Source organism: Triturus cristatus, chromosome 2_2 (assembly GCF_964204655.1).
Source record: "Triturus cristatus chromosome 2_2, aTriCri1.1, whole genome shotgun sequence".
NCBI classification, from domain to species: Eukaryota; Metazoa; Chordata; class Amphibia; order Caudata; family Salamandridae; genus Triturus; species Triturus cristatus.
This window is the reverse complement of record NC_140582.1, coordinates 925,850,108-925,870,659: the sequence shown is the minus strand read 5'-3', so window position 1 is coordinate 925,870,659 and position 20,552 is coordinate 925,850,108. Positions and strand designations below refer to the sequence as shown.

Below are 20,552 nucleotides of genomic sequence, written 5' to 3'. Positions count from 1 at the left end.
CTCGCCATCTTGAAGATGGGGAGCCCTGCCCAATCAGGATTAGGCTACTGCCCCCCTCCCACAGGAGAGAGGCAGGATAGGGGGTGTACCCACCCCAGGACAGGGACCCATTGGTCCCTGCCCTTCACCTACCTGTAACACCCCTAAATCTAGTATTTAGGGGCACCCTGAACCTTCCTTCCCTAGATTCCAGATTCCAAAATCCGAAGAAGAGCTAGAAGAAAAAAAGACCTGCCCTGCAGCTGCTAAGAAGAGGAAGACACCAACTGCTTTGTCCCCAGCCCTACTGGCCTGTCGACCCTCCTCCAACCCGGCATCTCTTGTGGCCAGCAACCTCACAAACCCCGGAGGACCTGGCTACCTTTTGACTCTAAACCCCTGGGACTCCCATAAGTAGAGGCTCTACTCAAAATCTACTTCTAATCCCTGGCAGCAGCCCGGACCCGCGAACCCAGCACACAGTGCACCAGCCAAGCCTGGCCTGTGCCAGAGTGAACAAAGACCATGAGGACGACCCCACGGCGACTGTGACCCCGAGTCCGGCACCCAAGGACCTCCCTCGACACTCCTGAAGAAGCCTGCAGCCTCAGAACAAGGTGCCCCCCAACTGCGATCAACAGAGGGTAAGAGTTCCCGACACCTAACGGCACCCCTGCACCCGGTGCCCCGCGGCACCCTGTGCCCAATCCCGGGGTACCTACCTATCCTCCAACTACCCAACTTACCTCTCGAAGTGGTGGTGGCACCTGAAGAATCTTCGTCCCCGAGCTTGCAGTCTTTTTCTAAACCGGAGATTTCCCTTTGAAATCAGTTGAGCGCCCGAAGGCTCAAAATCACCTTGCACCCAGCCGCCCGAGTGGCCCTGGCAGTGCAACCTCTACACCTATCTACTTCCCCACTTGCCCTGAGTAAGTGACCAGGAGCCAAGCTCCCACAGCCGCGTGGCCTGCTAGTCAGCAGCCACCAACCAAGGCCCCCCTACCTCTCATAGGATAACATTGGGCCTAACTCTCTCTGCACCCGGTCACCCTTGTGCAACTGAGGGTGAACCAACTGTACCTACCTGACCCTGGGAGACCCCTGAGTCTATGCCCAGAACCTTAACTCTGCCAGTCGAGTACCTACCTTTAAACCGATAACTCAATTTTCTCCATAGGGTAACATTGACTGGCTTTTCCTGAAATTTCTTCGAAGTGTGGACTTCAAAACTTAAAATATTCACCAAAAATCAGCCGAGTAACGAAAACGAAAATACTCACCTGCTCTTAGGTGAGCTCCGAGTGCTGGATCTTGGTGCCCAGCACTGACTTTTGAAAAATACTTACAACTGTACTTACCAGTAACCCAATTTTCTTCCATAGGAAATCATTGACTGTTTTTCTGTGAAATTTCTTCTAAGTGTCAATTTCTGCAAACTTTAAATATTCTTTAAAAATCGTATAATATCTGAAAACGTAATTACTTACCTGTTTTGGATAAAGGTCCCAGTACTGAGTCTAGGCACCCAGTACTGGATTACAAAAGTAACGAGAACCTACTATACCTGCAACTTGAATTTTCTGCCATAGGGAATCATTGACTGTTTTCTATGAAATATTTTCTAAGTGTCAACTTTTAAAATAGCAAAATATTGTCTAAAAATCATCACAGTAATTAAGTCGACTTTTATCACTTGATTCCAAGTACTGGCCCAGGACTGAATCTAGGATCCAGTCCTGGAATTCCAAAAGTAATCCTAAAAGTAATCTGTGGCAAATAACTTGAAACTTCCATTGAACTCAATGCATGATTGTGTTTAAAATTGTGTTGCCTATTGCAACCAATTGTAACTTTCTACAAAAGTCAATTGCATATTGCAAAAGTATTTATATAAAGCATCTCATTCTGAGAAAGTATATTTTAATACCTATTGTTGGTTCTAAAATAAAACAAGCATATATTATTTATATATAAACCATTGGCCTAGAGTTCAGTTTTTGAGTGTGTGAGACCATTTGCTGGCTGAGTGTGTGCAACAAATGCTTTACACTGTCCTCTGATACTGCCTTACTGCTCAACCAAGCTACCACTTTAGAGAGTAAGGTTATATCTAACTTTAGCCTCTGCCAAACCTCTGGGGACTGTGGACTCTGTACACCCTGTACCTATTTTGGAACCGTATATACAGAGCCACTTTCTCACAGGCCCCAAAACCATCCACGACTTTGAGAACTCCTTTGTCTCAGGGAGGGCATTTAGCGCAAAAATAAAAACCCTTTACGAACGTCTCTGAGGAGTTGAAATATCCCTTTCTCCAACAGCTGCAAGAGGAGTTGGGTGCATGGTAGCAACACCTCTTCACCCATGTTCAGAAAGACAAGCTCTTTATCATGCTGCCTCCAAAGCCAGCAGAGACTTTGCCATGAAAGCGGAAGCTCACCTTGAAGGACAAAATTGCTTTAGAGTATCCTTCAGCTCCCAAACACAAGAGATGCAAGGACAAGGGCACCAGCCCTCTCCCTGTTGCACCAACACCTCCACCTCCTCATCTATGACCACTGCCTCTGCCTCCTCCACGGCCACTTCCTCCTCCTCCAGGGCCCCTGCCGCCTCCTCCAGGGCCACTGCCACCTCCTCCAGGGCCACTGCCTCCTCCTCCAGGGCCACTGCCGCCTCTTCCATGGCCACTGCCGCCTCTTCCGCGGCCACTGCCGCCTCTTCCGCGGCCACTGCCGCCTCCCAGGCCACTGCCTCCACCACGACCACAGTCTCCTCAACTGCTTCACCACCACTAATACCTCTCCTTGTCTATATGCACCAAAGGAATCATCCCACCTCTCTTACGGGGAAAGCAGCCTACTTCACCCTGGCAACCCTTCCGAAGCATCCTACAAATGTCAGTTCACCAACATTACAGACTCTCAAATCCAAGAGATGTACGGGCTTACTATATGCTCTCACATGTCGCATGGCAAACCAATGTCTCCCAAACTGTGGGACAGCCACGAGCCGGTTTTTGGTAAGTCAGGAAAGTCAGAGCAATTAATAAAGATGCCTTTAAATTATGTGTTTATCTAGTCACATTTGCTGGTGCTTCAAAGACAGAGGTCAAAAGTCAGTCTATGTCTTCGGACAAATTGATGGTTATACTTCTAACTTGGGGTTTGATATTTACTTATCTTTACTTGACTGCAAAGTGAGAGTAGCTTTTAAGTTGAATTATGTGACAATCTTGATGGAGTACAGGGATTGTGAAAGGAAAGGCAACACAAAACAAAATACTAATACCTGTAAATAAACTGTATGCATTCAGCAGTTAGGAAAGCAAAACTTAATCACATTTAATTTGTAATTCCGAAGTGTGCTGGAAACAGATTTTAATAGGATCAAAACGACCCAAGGTACTTTACTTGGTGATGCACAAATGATGAATATTCACAGAAAGCCGATTTCCACACATCATTTGTGTGCTAGATAGTTTTATCAGTAAAACTGTATGTCTGTGCAAAATTAGTGGGCAAATCAATGGAAAATGTGCTGTCTATAAGTGACAATGCCCTGCAACACTATGCTTTAGGTACAGAAAAAAGCACCACTGCTCAAGTCCGTTAAGGTAGATGGGATGTGAGTTAGCCGTTCTAAAAAGAGGGTCGTTGTTCTAAATAGTTTGGGAATCACTGCCCTAGATCGCATATTCTCAGCTTCCAGGTCTGGCTCCTGATATCCTAGAGATTGGGTATTTAGTTACCTCAGAAATAAATGGACATACCAAGATGGCTGGGTGACCTACACCACACATGTAATGCTGCAAAATGGATACGGTTTATCAGTTAATGCATTATATAGGGTTCTTTTGCGCGTTTCACCTGAGGACAATCATTCAATATTTACTTACATACAGCAAAGTGGAATGGACACTTCCAATTGAGTGCATTTGGTGACAGTAGTCACCTACATACAACCAGGGTAAGAAGTTCAAGACGCAATACCAATGAATATGGTTTGTACTGTGGTTTTGAACCATCACCCAAGGTGGGCCACAAAGCCTATCACTCATACATATGTTAATGTATCAGGATACAGCTAGTACATTCATGTTAGCAAACAATACATTACTTAAAGTTGTTTACAAGAAGAACCGCTAATACTTGCTTTTAACACAACAAGAACCTGCTGGTTTAAACTCTGAGGAATGAAATGCAAACCGAAGCACAAAAAAAACCTGACACCAATGGTTATGTCGTAATTCAGGCAGGAAAGACTAAATTGGACTTCAGCAGCAATTAATTTTCTTCGCCTTTCAGCAGTCGCTAAAGATAATTGAGCGTTTGTAGGAGGGCTGCTGCAAGAAAGCTTCAGGAATACATGTAAAACCATAAAACGAAACCTTGGAAATGAGGTTCAAAAAGCCAGGGACAGATAGGGAGTTGGGATTTAATCTGCCACATGCTGTGGCATCCATCCCTGCGCCTCTCTTATTTTAGCTGTCCTATTCTAGGAGGTTCCTTTCTATTTCAAGGTGCAGCTCGATTCTCGGCACCCATGATTGCTTTCTCTTTTCAGGGCACACATCCTCACCCAGAGATCTTTCGGGAACTGCTGCATGAGAGTTCTTCTTCAGAGGTAAAATGGGCCCAGGGAATGCAAATGCGAGAGGCTACAAGGACTTGAGTATTGAAAAAAGAAGTCGTGACAGTGGGAGATGGTTTGGGTGGAGAGAGCAGTGACGTAGGACCTAGAGGAAGAAAGCAAATGTAAGGTCTTAGAGCGATAGGAGTGAGAGAAAGGAGCTGGTAAAGAAGAATAGTTACTAGAAGGTGAGATGGACTCGTCTAGTTTGGCAGTAAAAGAGATATTGAACTATATAATGAGTAATAAATGAGAGTGTGTGAATCAAATAGAGCGGTATTGAGAAGGGCGGAACAAGCTGAGTTTTCACGCAGAGGAGATAAGTAAAGTCGTTAAACAGAACCGATTGGAGATTGTTTGAACTGCCTGCAGGAATCGAGAATGTGCTTCACCCTATATTTAAATGTCCTCTAGTATTTCAAAGGCATGTAATTATGTTTACCTTTGTGCATGCATGTGTGGAGAAAGAACAAGCTTTAATTTTGCTCTGCCTGCCATTATCTTGGTTGAGGAAATTTACTTCCGGGAATCACACAAATGTGCAGGTTAACCTGCGGCATCTGATCCTGTGTGCGTTAATAGGAGGAGGCATTGAGTACTACTTTGTACTGAATTGATTTTGCTCAAACCCCAGAAGAACTGAATCCCAGATTTCTCTCTGTGGCCACTTTAGAAGGACTGCACCTGTTATAGGTTGTAAACCTGAAACTGTAATCGTTTCCACAGAGTGAATATCCCATCCCTGCTCATCCAAAGGTGTTTAGAATTGTGTCCAAAAAGAGAGCCGTGTTTAGGGGGGACGCAGCAGAGAGAAATGATGGAGTAGGAAAGGGAGAGCCCTAACGAATAAACGTGCTCTGTTTCTCTGTGCCCTTTAGTCTACTCCTGCTGTGGATCCATTTCAGACTCGAGATAAATCCAGACAGGCTGACCAGCAAATTCCCAGCGATCAACATAACCCTCAGTCTGCTGGTAAAGTCCCTCTGATGCCACTGCTGGCCCACTGCACCTTCCCAAATATCAGGTCATGTAGAGGATAATGTAGGAGACCTGGCAGTGAGGTGAACCTTAGTGAATGATTTGAGAGTGCTGTTCGGAACAGTGAAGGGGCACCAGCTGCAGGAGACTGCAAAGAATGATATTAGAGCTGTTGGGAATGGCTTAGAAGCGCTGGCTGTAGGAAATGGTGTAGGAATATTACAGAAGGGAGTGAAGTGCTTGGTTGTATGAGCATTGCAGAGAGGTATCTAGGAGCTGAAGGAAATGTTATTCGAAAAACCGTGGAATGCTGGTTATGGGTAAACTGTTGGTAATGATGTAGTTACAGTGACTGGGAGTTATAACGTAGATATGATGTAGAACGCTGGCTGTGGGGGGTTGTAAGGAACATTGTAGGATTGCTAGGTGTGGGAGCTGTAGGTGAATAGTGTAGGAATGCTATTTGGCGTGTAGGAGCTGCAAACTAGGCAATAGAATATGAGCACTGGAAGTTTTGTAAGGCATGCTCACTGGTTCTATTGAAATGCAGGGGCATTTGGAGTGCTGGTTGTAAGTCATAGGGACAGATGTAGGAACAGTGCGCATTGGGCAGTAGTGGAACGCATGCTACAAATGGTAGGAGTGCTGGTATAAGCTGTTAGTAAGCTCTTCTCTTCCACAGGGTCCATGAGCTCTTGTGGGCTCTGTGGGGAGCAGGACACCTCAATACATTGTCCCACCTGTCAACTGGCACTCTGCGTTGAATGTGATGGAAGGTTCCACAAGCACCCATCACGGGCCAGCCACCAGAGGGTAGAGGTTGCATCTCCCGGACTTTCGAGCATGAGGTAGTGTTCTTCTTTTTCCTCCCTTCCTCAGCAGACACCTTCCCCTTTGAGCCCTAGGAGTCTCCTCGCATGCACTGAAGAGACCTCCCTCTTTTGGAGTAAAAGGAGAATTCAATCTAGATGTTCAACAGTTTTTATGAGTTTTTAGCAACAGAGTTGCTGGGCACATTTGGTCATTGTTTTTAGTTTTCCTGTGTCTAGAATAATATTGTCTTGGATTTTGGCAGCATTAGGGAGAGGAGAGTTCTTTCTGTCTGCCGATCTTCATCAGATGTGATTATACACTGACAAATCACAGTCGGCCAGCCTTTTTATTGAGTGTTGCATCTTCTTGATGGGCGGTCCTATGGTCCTTCTCTATTTCTGAACCAGCATTTGCTTACAGGAAGTGATGAGCGTGGGTGGAATCTAACAGGAGTGCTCTCTGTGAGCTTTCTTCCCCCATAGCCTCTCCAGTGAATCATGATTCCCAGGAAACATGGCGACTCTGATGTACATTATTCACTTCCTTGTCAGTTCACATGCGAACAGTGCAAAGGGGCTTATGCACTTTGAAAGTATTAAAGTTGGCTCAGAGTTGGATGTTGATCTGCAGCAGGAACCTGTGGAGTGTGTTTTCCGCAGTTCTTGAGAGTAGAAAAGTTATGATGTTCATGTTTATTGATAGCTTTTAGATAAGGCTAATAGAAATTCTCGAAAATCTGACAAGAGACGGCTGGTCAACTCTTTCAATAATCTCAGTAAATAATTAAAATGATGCACATACCCTGAGTATGTGGTGTTTAACATCTACCGCGTATTAATGTTACTTTTCTCTTGTGTGTCTTACTTTAAGGTCCTCCAGTTGTGATTTGTGCAATGAAAATCAGGTTGTAGGATTTATACTAAATGGATGTTTAGCTTTGGAACCAGTCCGTTAACTATTCTAATCTTTTGATTTAGAAATGACTTTTTTTTTTTACACACGCGTGCTTGTCTATCTGCTGAGCAGCCAGGCGCAGAGCAAGGACGCTCAGGGTGGTGATGAACAACAGCCACCCGTGCCTGGGAGGGGAACCCATCTCCTCCCCGAGGGGACGCCCGTGCATCCTCCGAGGTCTCCCGGAACCAAGTCACCGTCCATGAACGGGCCACCGGCGCATCTCCCTGGGCGTGGACGGTGGCTGTCTCCCTAGTAAATCCATGTCTTTGCTTGCCTCCTGAGCACGCTCCGCCTCCTCCTTGATAAGACCTATTATTCCCAGCTCACGCTGCAGCCCCGCCCCTTCCGCAACCGCGGAGAGTATCCTGCGGAGGAGGGAGGGATGCCGCTCAAGTCTGCTGCATGTTCAGCACCTCGGACGCCAGGCGGAGGTGGACCCGGGAGGGTCGGGCACATGCCACGCCACCGACCGGAGATAATCACAGGCTGCCGTGAGCCAGGCTGTGCATTTTTTATGAATCGCGAAGAAAGGGCTGATTGTGGAGCACGCGTCCTCACTTTTGCACTTCCAGTGTGCTGTACACTGCCCCCCCTCCACCCCCCCAAGAGATGTTGTCCGTGTCACACATCACAGCAGACTTCAAAGGTACATGTCCAAAAGAAGCCATTGATACATGTGGTCGACGTGTCCCTCTTCCACAGATGCACGCACTCGTTCATCCATATTGTGTCCATAGAAACAGAGGCGCGTGCACACATACTGCCTGCCCAGCGCACCTGGCGCAGATGTACACAAACCACGGAGACCTGCAATACGCGGACGATATAGTGGTCCTAAGCCAAACACCGATTGCTTGCAAACCACCTGATAACATACTTTGATCAGCAAGGGCTAGAGATAAATAAGAAAAAAACAAAAGTTCTGCAATTAGTAGGACCTAGTTCAGGAAAATTCATGTGGTTTGCCAAAAATGAACAGATAGAGCAAGTTTGCACATATGAGTCTCTGGGGATGAATTTGGATCGAGTTATGTCCTTTACTGAACAGAAAAGAGAAATAAGAGCAAAGGCCCAAACACTAATCTTTGCCTACAGTCAATTGAAACAAAAACGGAGCTGTCCATTTTACAGTCATTTATTGAAAGTAATGGCCTCTCAATTACTTCCTGCACTCGCATATGGTTTGGAAATATGGCATGGCCAGGAATTTAATGTTTTAAACGAACTTCAGACAATGTTCCTCAGAACCGGGTGTAACAATAAATCTTCTCCACACTGAAGTATAAACATAGAGATTTATTAGTTGTTATCCAGATCCAGCATTAACGGTCCAGTCTGCAGCTCAGCTCCTGAACTCAACCTCGACTCCCTCCCCAACATTCCACGACATCCTATCATTCTGTTGAGCAACATTCTTCGCTAGATTACAACACTGGGTCTTTGAACAACCTATGTTGGACCGAAATGAAGGCTCAGTTTGTCCTGAAAAAATCGTACTCATGGGGCGAATACTTACGATCAGCATTGGAAGCTCTAGACTTACAAGAGGTATGGGATAGTAAGATGGAAAGGGCAGCATTTAATAGAGTGTGTAACAGTGCTGCAAAAAATCTGTCCTTTCACAAAAATAAAACATTACTGGTAAAACGCGAACACTCTTGGACAGTCATAAATTCTCATGTTAAATCAAAACCGCAAGCTTATTTAGCGGCACATTTTCGACTGGTTTTAAAAAATAATTTTATGCTGTATCGGTTTGGAGAATACGAAATCAAGGACTTGCAACAAACATGGAAAGGAAAATTCCCAAATGCAAAATTGCCTTTTATGTGGATATCACAACAAATCTTTGTCACCTTATGTGCGTCTGCCCTATAGTGAAAAAAGCAAGAAGGAAACTATTAAAACCAATTTTAAAAGAACTTAACATTCACACCTGTAGACAAACTGTAACTTGCTGCCTGGGAGGAACATCAACAATTTTAATCTGTCGAGGGACTAAGTTTCTTAACTTGATTGACAAACTCTTACAAACAGTGGATAATACTAAATGAATTAAATGAACTAAATGAATTTGGCCATAAATGAGTTGGAAACCATGCATAAACAGCAAAAAAAAGTATAAATAATTTTCATATGAAATTCTGTGTTCGAGGCATATGAGCTGCAGATTGTACACTTAGCATAGGTCGCCATCTGGTGTTGGGCCCGGATGTTTGCAGTTTGTTTTTCTTCTTGGACCGTGCTTGGAAGTCACGAGTTTGGTGACTCCTCCTTCGGTCCGTACTGCGCATGGGCTTCGGCTCCATCCTCAGATTGTTTTTTTCCGCCATCGGGCTCGGATGTGATACTTCGTGCTCCGGCTTCGAACTTCTACGGTTCCAGCCTCGACGGAAAATCCTCGATTCTTCGAGTTCCTTCATCATCTTCATCTCTCGAAGCGGCACTTTTTCCATCCCGTACATCGACACCGGCCTTCGGGCCCTCCGCGACTCCGGTCCCGGCCGATGGAAAGGACTCCGTTTAAAAAGTGCCCAGAATGTGGGTCTAAATTTCCCCACACCGACCTCCATCAGGTGTGTAACCTTTGCCTCTCTCCGGAACACGAGGCTCGAGACTGCCCCGCCTGCAAGTCTTTTCGATCGAAGAAAACGATCCGAGATCGAAGGGCTCGACGCACCATGGCGCACTCATCCTCGACAGTTCCACCGGACATCTTCGGAGACGACGCCGAAGCTTCGGGGCAGACACACACCGAACTGGGAGAAGACATCGTCAGCGCTTCCGAGGCCGACGACTCCGACCTGGAGGACGTAACACCAGGACAGCGGGCCGTGAGTACAATGCCCCCTCCCAGCCCCGCACCGAAAACCAAAGAGACTCCGGTTACTCCCTCGCCTGCCGGCCTGGGCAAAACCAAAACCAAAGCCTCGATCACCCCACCTTCGGGCCCGGTGTCGAAGCACTCAAAGTCTCACGGCAGCTCGGGATCGAGCCAGCCGACGCCCGGTGCCGATAAACACCACTCGGCACCGAAGCCTGCAAAATCCAGCTCGACTCCGAAACCACCGGTGCCGAAGCCTGGACACTCGGCGCCGACCAAACACAAACAGAAATCGGTCGGCACCGACGCTCCGGCGCCGAAACAGCATTCGACGCCGAAACACACGGAGACCTCCAAAAAGCAGGGCGTACACAGAACATCGAAACCTCCGGTTCCGAAATCGCCGGTGCCGACAGACGACTCGGCGCCATTGGCTCTGTTTACACCAGACCCTTTACAAAAGACTTTGTCCAGAGATCCAAAGACTGGCCTTTTGACTGTGATTACTAAGAAGCGTCGCCTTGAGGCTCCGGCTCCTCCTCCTCCACCCAAAAAGAGGGACTCAGCCACTTCTCCCCTTAGAGTACCCTCCCCACTGCCACCCCCCCTCCCACCACCACCCCCTCCACCTTTACCTCACTACGATCCGGCCCCATCCCCAGATCCGGATGACGGGGACCCGGACAATGACCCAGGGGACGCCCCAATGGATCCCACCCCACCAGGGACCCCAGATCCATGGGAGGATTATAATAACCCTGATGTACCCAATGTACCTCAAGACGACCTATACCCATCAAGGCCGTCTCCTCCAGAGGACTCTTTAGGGTTTCACCATTTAGTGCAGAGAGCAGCACACTACCATGGGGTGGACATGCACACGGAACCAGTGGAAGAAGACTTCCTACTGGATACATTTGATTTACAAGATCGTTCCACTGCTATTTTACCCATGCTTAAGGGTGTCACCAAGCACGCTACAGAGGTATTCAAAGACCCTGTCAGAGCCAGAGTACTAAACCCTAGAATAGAAAAGAAGTACAAGGCGGCACCCACAGACCCTGCATACATCAAGGGCCCTGCTCCTCTAGATTCCCTAGTTGTCTCCACAGCTAGAAAGAGGGCTAACTCCCAATCCTCAGGAGATGCCCCACCACCAGACAAGGAATCTAAACTTCTGGACGCGTCTGGTAAACGCACCGCCTACCAGGCTGCAAACATGTGGCGCATTGCAAATACACAAGCACTGCTTGCGCGATATGATAGAGCACACTATGATGAATTAGAGGCTCTTATGCAGCACCTTCCAGAGAAATACAAACGCCAAGCTCATGACTTGATACAGGAGGGCAAACTAATCACAAACACCTCCATTAAGTGTGCCCTCGATGCAGCAGACACTGCTTCTAGAGCCATAAACACCAGTGTCCTGCTTCGCCGCCATGCCTGGCTCAGGATATCAGGGTTCAAGCCTGAGGTCCAGACATCAATACTTAATCACACCTTTGACCAGCAAACACTCTTTGGCCCAAAGGTAGACGAAGCGCTCGAAAAAATGAAGAAAGATACAGACACAGCGAAGTCTATGGGAGCGCTCCAGACCCAAGCCTCTAAGCGTTCCTTTCGACGCTCGTCCTTTCGTGGCACAGGTAGAGGCTCCTCCACTGATAATGCCTCTACCTCCTACAAATCCCCTCCTCAAAATACCTTTTCAAAGGGCAACCAAAGAGGTGGCTACAGAGGCAACAACAATAAGGGCAGGGGCAAAACCAACAATACCCGTTCTGCCACCCCACCCGCACAATGACTCCCCTTCCCTCCCCCCAGACCATTCCACTCCGGTCGGGGGCAGACTACAAGATTTTATCCACGTATGGGAGTCCATAACATCGGACAAATGGGTGACCCAAATCATTCGGTCAGGGTACTGCCTCGAGCTAACATCTACCCCACCCAATATCCCACCAAGGCACCGTCCAATGTCCCAAGAGCATTCCACACTGCTCAAACAAGAGGTACTCTCGCTCCTCCAGAAACACGCCATAGAGCAGGTACCCGACAATCAACGAAATCTAGGGGTCTACTCCCTATATTTCTTAATCCCAAAGAAAGACGAGACCCTCAGACCCATTCTGGATCTCCGGCCTCTAAATGCCTACATACATTCAGACCACTTTCACATGGTCACCTTACAACAAGTCCTCCCACTCCTCTGCCAGGGAGACTTTCTCACAACACTGGATCTGAAAGACGCGTACTTTCACATTCCAATACACCCCTCTCACAGAAAATACCTCAGGTTCGTGGTGGACGGGCAACATTACCAATTCAAGGTTCTCCCCTTCGGGGTCACCACTGCACCACGGGTGTTTACCAAATGCCTAGCAGTAGTAGCAGCACACCTCAGACGTCAACATGTTCACGTCTTCCCTTACTTAGACGACTGGCTCATAAAAGCCGCGTCCTACCACCAATGCGTGCAACATACAAACAGCACCATCCAACTGCTTCATCAGCTAGGCTTCACGGTGAACTACCAAAAGTCCCACCTCATACCATCTCACACAAAGCAATATCTCGGGGCCACCATAGACACCTCAAAAGGTATTGCCTATCCAAACCCAGCCAGAATCACAGGCATTCTAGCCTTACGCAAAATATTCCTTCCTCAACACTCTCTACCAGCAAGAGTGTTTATGAAGCTCATAGGGATGATGGCGTCTTGCATCTTCATAGTGCCCCATGCAAGACTCCACATGCGTCCACTTCAGGAGTGCCTAGCACAACAGTGGAACCAGGCCCAGGGTCAGCTAACGGATCTGGTGTTGGTGGACGGCCGCACACATCACTCTCTGCAGTGGTGGAACACCACAAACCTTTCCAAGGGACGGCCGTTCCTGGACCCGGTTCCCCAAGTGACTCTAACAGCGGACGCATCGCTCTCCGGCTGGGGAGCGCACCTCTTACACCTCACAATGCAAGGTCTATGGACGCCACAGCAAAAAACGCTCCACATCAACCATCTGGAGCTTTTGGCGATCTTTCTAGCCCTAAAATCTTTCCAAAAGCAGATTTCAGGCAAAGCAGTCCTCATTCGCACAGACAACATGACTGCGATGTATTATATACAGAAACAGGGGGGGACACACTCTCCCCAGCTCTCCCGCTTAGCCCAGAGCATATGGAGATGGGCAATTCCCCAAAACATTTTTCTCCTGGCACAACATGTTCCAGGCGTACAAAACACCATAGCAGATCTGCTCAGCAGACAGACTCAACAACTACACGAATGGGAACTGCATCCACAAGTTCTTCACCCATTCTTCCAACAGTGGGGGCATCCTCAAATAGACCTCTTCGCCACCCACGAAAACAAAAAATGCCCAAGCTTCGCCGCCAGGTACCCACACCCATTGTCCAACGGCAATGCGATATGGATGAACTGGTCAGGCAGATTTGCATACGCCTTTCCACCTCTCCCACTAATTCCATTAGTGGTCAGGAAACTACAACAGCACTCCCTCACACTCATTCTGGTAGCTCCGACGTGGGCCAGACAGCCGTGGTACACCACGCTACTACAACTATCAGTGGTACCACATCAAAAACTGCACCTTTCCCCATGCCTCCTAACCCAGAACCATGGAGAAATCAGGCACCCGGACCCAGCTCAGCTCAACCTGGCGATCTGGCTCCTGAAATCTTAGAATTCGGGTACCTTAACCTTCCCCCTGATTGCATGAACATCATCATGGAAGCCAGACGTCCTACCACTAGAGCATGCTATGCCGCAAAGTGGAAAAGATTTGTAATGTACTGCCGTAACAATACAATCAACCCTCTAGATGCATCCATACAACACATCATATGCTATCTGCTCCATCTTCACAGGTGTAACCTAGCGTATTCATCCATACGCCTACACCTAGCAGCGATCGCTGCCTATCTACAAAACAGACAGCATTTGTCACTCTTCAGAGTGCCCGCTATTAAAGCCTTCATGGAAGGCCTTAAACGAGTAATTCCTCCCAGGGCACCACCCTCCCCTGTATGGAATCTAAATTTGGTCCTTACACGACTAATGGGTCCGCCCTTCGAACCAATGCACAAATGTGAGCTACAATTTCTCACCTGGAAAACAGCTTTCCTTGTAGCTATCACTTCCCTTAGAAGGGTTGGTGAAATACAAGCGTTCACCATACAGGAACCTTACATACAAATGCATCACAGCAAGGTCATACTTCGAACTAATCCGAAGTTCCTGCCCAAAGTCATTACCCCCTTCCACCTCAATCAATCAGTGGAATTACCTGTCTTCTTTTCGCAACCCCAATCTGTTGCGGAAAGGGCCTTACACACACTAGATGTGAAAAGAGCGTTGCTATATTACATGCAAAGAACGCAACCCTTCAGGAAGACCAAACAGTTGTTCGTTTCCTTTTCTCCACCACATAAAGGCAACCCCATCTCAAAATCAGGGATAGCTAGGTGGATTGTAAAATGCATACAAATTTGCTATCAGAAGGCAAAGAGAACATTATCTGTTCCCCCTAAAGCCCACTCTACAAGAAAGTTAGGGGCTTCTATGGCTTTTCTAGGGAATATACCCTTAGATGACATATGCAAGGCAGCCACATGGTCTACACCGCACACATTCACAAAACACTACTGTGTAGATGTGCATTCCCAGCAGCAAGCTAGGGTGGGCCAGGCTGTACTAAAAACACTCTTTCAAACAGCTGCAACGGATACCGGTGGTCGCCGCTAAGGTTGGGTACTGCTATATAATCTATGCTAAGTGTACAATCTGCAGCTCATATGCCTCGAACGGAATATGCTACTTACCAGTATGCATCTGTTCTTGGCATGTAGAGCTGCAGAGTTGTACACGCCCACCCGCCTCCCCGGCTACCTGTATCCGTTCCAGTCCATCTTATTTAGATACAACACACATGGGTTTCTCACTGTTATTACTACGCTCCATCATTTCCCTGTTGGCGAAAAACAATCTGAGGATGGAGCCGAAGCCCATGCGCAGTACGGACCGAAGGAGGAGTCACCAAACTCGTGACTTCCAAGCACGGTCCAAGAAGAAAAACAAACTGCAAACATCCGGGCCCAACACCAGATGGCGACCTATGCTAAGTGTACAACTCTGCAGCTCTACATGCCAAGAACAGATGCATACTGGTAAGTAGCATATTCCTTTAAATCTTTGTAACTGACTTTTAATCATTTTAGTACTATGCTTTATGGTTGTGATAACCAAATAAAGTTTTTCTTGACTGACTGAATATCAAGACGCTCTTATTCACCGAGGCGTCGACAGAATTATTAACAGGTACCGGCGTGCACGTAAACACTCTTGAAAAAGATGCACATGCGTCGCCAACGCAAGAACACGCACAAGAAACCACTTGTAAGCCGATAGCGACACCAATAATTGCAAACAGACACGTGAACATGCAGCATGTCCATGCACAAAGACGTATGCAGAATTACAGGTGTAATCACACAGACATCTTGTGCAGCCATATACACACGAGTCCTTTTCTAAAATTGTATCGGCTGGGAGTAAACAGCAGAGGGTAATCAATGTGCAGTGTTAGACGCTGTATTTGATGGGTGCCGCTCGCAGCTGTAACTTTGACTGATTTTCAACGGATTACTGCGGTGTGGGACTGAGAGGACCAGCAGTCCACACCACCTCCAGCTGGTCACTCTTCCCGCCCCGCCTTTCCTGCTGTTTGCCCCTATATGTCACTATATATACTGACGTTTACTGCTGCGCGGGACGTGCCGGGCGAAGCCCGGGCCCGTTTGAGCCCATTCGAGACTGAAGAGACTGGGCTGGGCTACACTATATGTGTGTTCATCAAGGTAACAAGATTAGGGTAATTAAATTTAGCACGAGGTCTGCTGTATAACAATGGCGGCTGGAATGGGCAGGGGAAGAAGTGCTGTAGTCTGCGCTACTATGGCAGGCACGCTGGACAATTTTATCATAAGAGCTGCCACCCTTCTTGAACGTGAAATTGATCTTACAGAGCGTCGCCTTTCCCTTGACCCTGTTTCTCATAAACGTTCATCTTTGGGAAAAATTGCATCGTCTGTTACACCTAAGGTTAATACTAAAACTCTTACCCTACATGAATCCATTGTCTCTGATGAAGGTAGTAATGATGTGTCCATGGACTTGACTACGGAAAATAAGAGAGGTAAGGAAGGGAAAAGTACCGCAAGGCACCGAACTTCCAAAGTAGACTATACGATTGCTCAAATAGAAGGTGTATCTACTCGGGCACAAACATACACTGCTACTGAGGTTACTATTTCTCCCACAGAACAAACCTTGGGAGCCAAATCGAAACAGAAGAATGCCCAGCGTGGAAAGAAAGGCAGTAAACTGAGATTGGTGAACCCAAAAAATGTAAAATCGTTATCCAAGAATCATCCTAGTGTTGTAGACCAATCCTTGTCCACAGTGTCTGTAGATCCAGTTTTTAATCTGGACGAGGGACTTTGTTCCAAAATTGAGGAACTTCTTGCCCTTTCTACTCGCCCTATTTTGGACAGACTTATGCTAATTGAGGAGCGTCTTAAGAAACTTGAACAAATGGCTCTATCGAATCTTGAACTTAATCAAATATTAAAGTCGGTACTATCCACAGAGTCTAATCTGCAGTCACCCTCTGGCAACCAGGCATCTAAAGCCAAGGGGAAAACTTCCGTACCCTTGGCTCTAACTTCTGAACCCTTGAAGGGATCACATAGGGATAAAAGTGTGGATATATTATGCACTAAAACAACTTCAGATGCAAATGACCTTACAAATCTACCTACAAGAGTAAATACATCTTTAAGACACAGTGATGTCAATGAAAATGTAAAATGTGATATGGCTCAGAATTCTAATGAGATAGTAAATAAATCCGCCCATAAGAATAGCAGAGGCCTTTTACTACCTATTTTAGATTTACCGCCAGAATCGTCTCCTTACGTCATTGTACTAGCGGGGGTTCCTAGCTTGGAAAATACTGCCACTGAAACATATTACGAGCTAAAGAATAAAACAATGCACTGGCTTAATACTAACCGACCACTTCCCCCTCACATACATAGTGAAATTTTGTTTGTCCGGAGAGTCAGTTGGGTGGGCAAGGGCAACAAAGACATATCAGGGGATTGCATCGTTGTTAATTTCAAAGATACACAGACAGTAAAATATGTCCAGCAGGAGCGGCCATTTATGCCATATACAAGAATTCGGCGACTTCCCCTTGGTTATTTTTATGGCTTTAATCTCTACCAACCAAATAATAGTATATGGGAAAAGGCTGGGAGGGGCAAAATAGCTACTGACACCCAGAGATGCAGGCTGACCCCAGCAGACTACGGCTGGTTAGAGGCTTTCCCGACAAAGAACAGATATAATGGTCTTGACATGGTTGACTGACTGTGCCCAAAATTCATTGACCTTGAATCCACTCGGGACATGACATCTGATGTTAGGACCAAGCAAGCTAGTGAATATAATGTATCCTCTGGCTTTTTGGCAGCTCACTTGAAGACTGAATCTAAGGATAAACTTGCAAACGTCCTTCCTATCAGTGATGATGGGGAGCTAAGTAACTACCTTCCATTGACTGAAAAACCAAGAGGAGCCCCTGTCATCGAGGTCTTGCCCCAATTTCCAAATGTGAGTTCACTCAAAGATAATGACAGAGTCTCCGACTTGAGACTCCTTACCTGGAATGTTGCAGGGCTGTCTGCCAGGCTGGGGGACTTAAATTGTATATCTTTCTTACAACAGTTCTCGATTATTGGTTTACAGGAATGCTGGACAGTAGATCCCATTCACATGAATGGCTACCGTACTTTCCATACGCCGGCAATCAGTACATCAAGGGGGAGAAATAAAGGAGGTCTTTGCACTTACGTATCCAATCGTATGAAAGAAACAAATATTTCTTTTGCCCCTGTCTCGGATTTTTTCCAGATTCTGACAATTACGTACGGGGGCAAACCAAATATAATTCTGATAAATTTTTATAACAATATCCCAAAAGACGAACGGACTTCGACTTTCAAAGAATTACAGAAGATTCTTATTAATATCGAAGGAAAGCAAGCTTCTGATACTTGTGTGATCTGGATGGGTGACTTCAATTCTTATTTATGCCCACATAGCAATCTCAATATTTGTGGGTTGGGCGAAGGTTTAGACGTCCCTACAGCACACTTTTCCCATACGCCCTTGGGTAATCTTCTAAATGACCTAATATTTTGTTTTGATATGGGGTTCGTTAACGAACTCTGCTCCCCCTCAGTCCCCTTCAATGCCACATTTATAGGAAGGGGCTGTAAATCAGTTATTGATTTTATGCTAATATCTAAACGGTATTCCAGTCATATTCGCTCATTTGAAATATGTGAGATAGCAATGAGTGATCATTTGCCAATTAGCATGTCCATTTCCATCCTTGAGGGTAATAGAAAGGCTAACACTGTGGTCCAAAACCTATATAATTATAGGCTGAGACTTGCTAGAAAGAATGGTTACACTCTAAAATGGGATAAAGTGGAACCAGTGGCTTTTTTTAGAAAACTAATTCAGTCCAAAAAGAGGGAATTTGATATTTGACTTACCGAGTACGACGATTTTACTAATGTTCACGACGCTTTCCTTAGTATTTCAGAAGAAGTACGTGTGAGAAGTTGGCCTGATATGTAGTGCTCACTATTCTAGTGATCACTGTGTATCATTCCAAACGACCCTTATTGATGATTGGTTGTAAGTCAACCTTTTAGACCAGCTATCCTAGTAGCGTGGATACGAGCAGTCTTTAGGCTAAACTCTAGAGGGCGTGTTAAGCCAGCTGTTTACCATCACATATACCCCTTGAACACCAAGTGAAAGGACACCACACAAGTTGTTATGAAAATAAAAGGATATTTATTTATAACAAGACTACCCTGGCTCTTTATGAGTCAGGGAGCTAAGCACACTACAAAACTCTTAGGAAAATACTTCAGTTGCACAATTTACACAAATGCCCGAGGGGCACGAGAAACCATCTACACTAACAGTGAAATGCGAATGGTTAGAGTCTGGAGATACTGATTCCGGAGTGATCCGATCAGTGGGACTAAACGAAAAAGGAACTGGACACTTGTAGAGCGAACCTGCGATGGAGCACCGAGATGCTCGAGTTACCTAGCCCGGAGGCTGCGGCTGCGTGAAGTTCGTCAAGATGTCGGGAGTCCTCGTGTAGTCTCAGGAGCCTGAAAGAAGAAGTTGCTGGCAGGCGACCAGTGACGATGTTCAGAGCGATCCAAGCCTGGATCGGTGGTGAAGGAAAACCTGAAAGCAGAGGGGACTCAGTTCTCAACCGCTAGCCAGCGATCGTGTGGGTACCAGGAGGGTACCGGCTGAAGTCACCTCAACCAGGTGAGTGGGTGACGTCGGACTCGGCTGTTCCTCGGACCAGGAGGCGCGGCGGTGACCAGGATGGAGGGCGAGCTGTCCCACGAAGGTGTCTGCTGTCGATGATGCTGGGCCCAGGAAGGGGCAGCGGATCTTGGCAGTGGCCACCCAAGCGGGGGAGTCAAGATGGCGTCGGGAGTGGACCAGGAGGGTCCGTGGTACTCCTCTGTTGAAGGGGAGCAAGAGCCAGTCTGGAGCAACCAGACTAGTGATGAAGCAATCGTGGTGCGTCGTGAAGAGGGCCACAAGCCGGTCGGCAAGTGGTCGAACAACGCGGTGAACAACAAGGAGCGGAAGGGCCCCCACGCAGATCTCGGGGATGCTGGGGAGGCAGACTTCGATGCTGGAGCTGCTCAGGGTTTAGGGCTTCTCAAACCCTAGGTGCACTCACTCGAGGGTCCCTCGGTGGGCGTGCTAGATAAGCGTCGTGCAGGTTCTGAAGATAGCCGGTCCCGCAGGTCTCGTCACACCTACGACTCTCAGCTGAGCTGATGAGGGAGGTAAAAGGTCAGAGATGGCAGGGAACTCGGGTCTCGTCGAGCTGGGCAGTCTTGATCCGTAGGAGAGACTTACAGCAAACCGCAAGCGCTTAGATGGTGCCTGCTGGTGCAGGGTGGCTACTCCTTAGCCACAAGGGAGAGTCTTCAGAAATAGTCAAGAGTTCCTTTCGTGGAAAGTAGTTCGTGATTCGGAGTTATCCGATTATCTGATTATCCAATTTGGGAAGGGGACTCGCTCCTACCTTTATTCTAAGAAAAAGGGGCTGGCCCGTGACTAGGTTCTACCTATGGGTGGAGCCAGGAGGGGGGTGGTTACACCCCTATCCTTTGTCCGGCTTCGCGCCAGCTCAGGGGCTGGTGTGCCCCCGAAACTGGTTTGAGCCGG

The 20,552-nt window shown here is 47.1% G+C and overlaps 1 protein-coding gene across 1 annotated transcript in view; it reads left to right on the top strand.

Moving 5' to 3' along the window:
- Window positions 1–20,552, top strand: part of LOC146862959 (uncharacterized) — a 274,450-nt gene that overhangs the window by 121,156 nt on the left and 132,742 nt on the right. Inside the window, exons 5-7 of the mRNA XM_085642331.1 lie at window positions 4,543–4,602; window positions 5,487–5,580; window positions 6,269–6,434. Coding sequence (XP_085498457.1) covers window positions 4,543–4,602; window positions 5,487–5,580; window positions 6,269–6,434 — 320 coding nt within the window. The remainder of the gene's footprint in view (window positions 1–4,542; window positions 4,603–5,486; window positions 5,581–6,268; window positions 6,435–20,552) is intronic.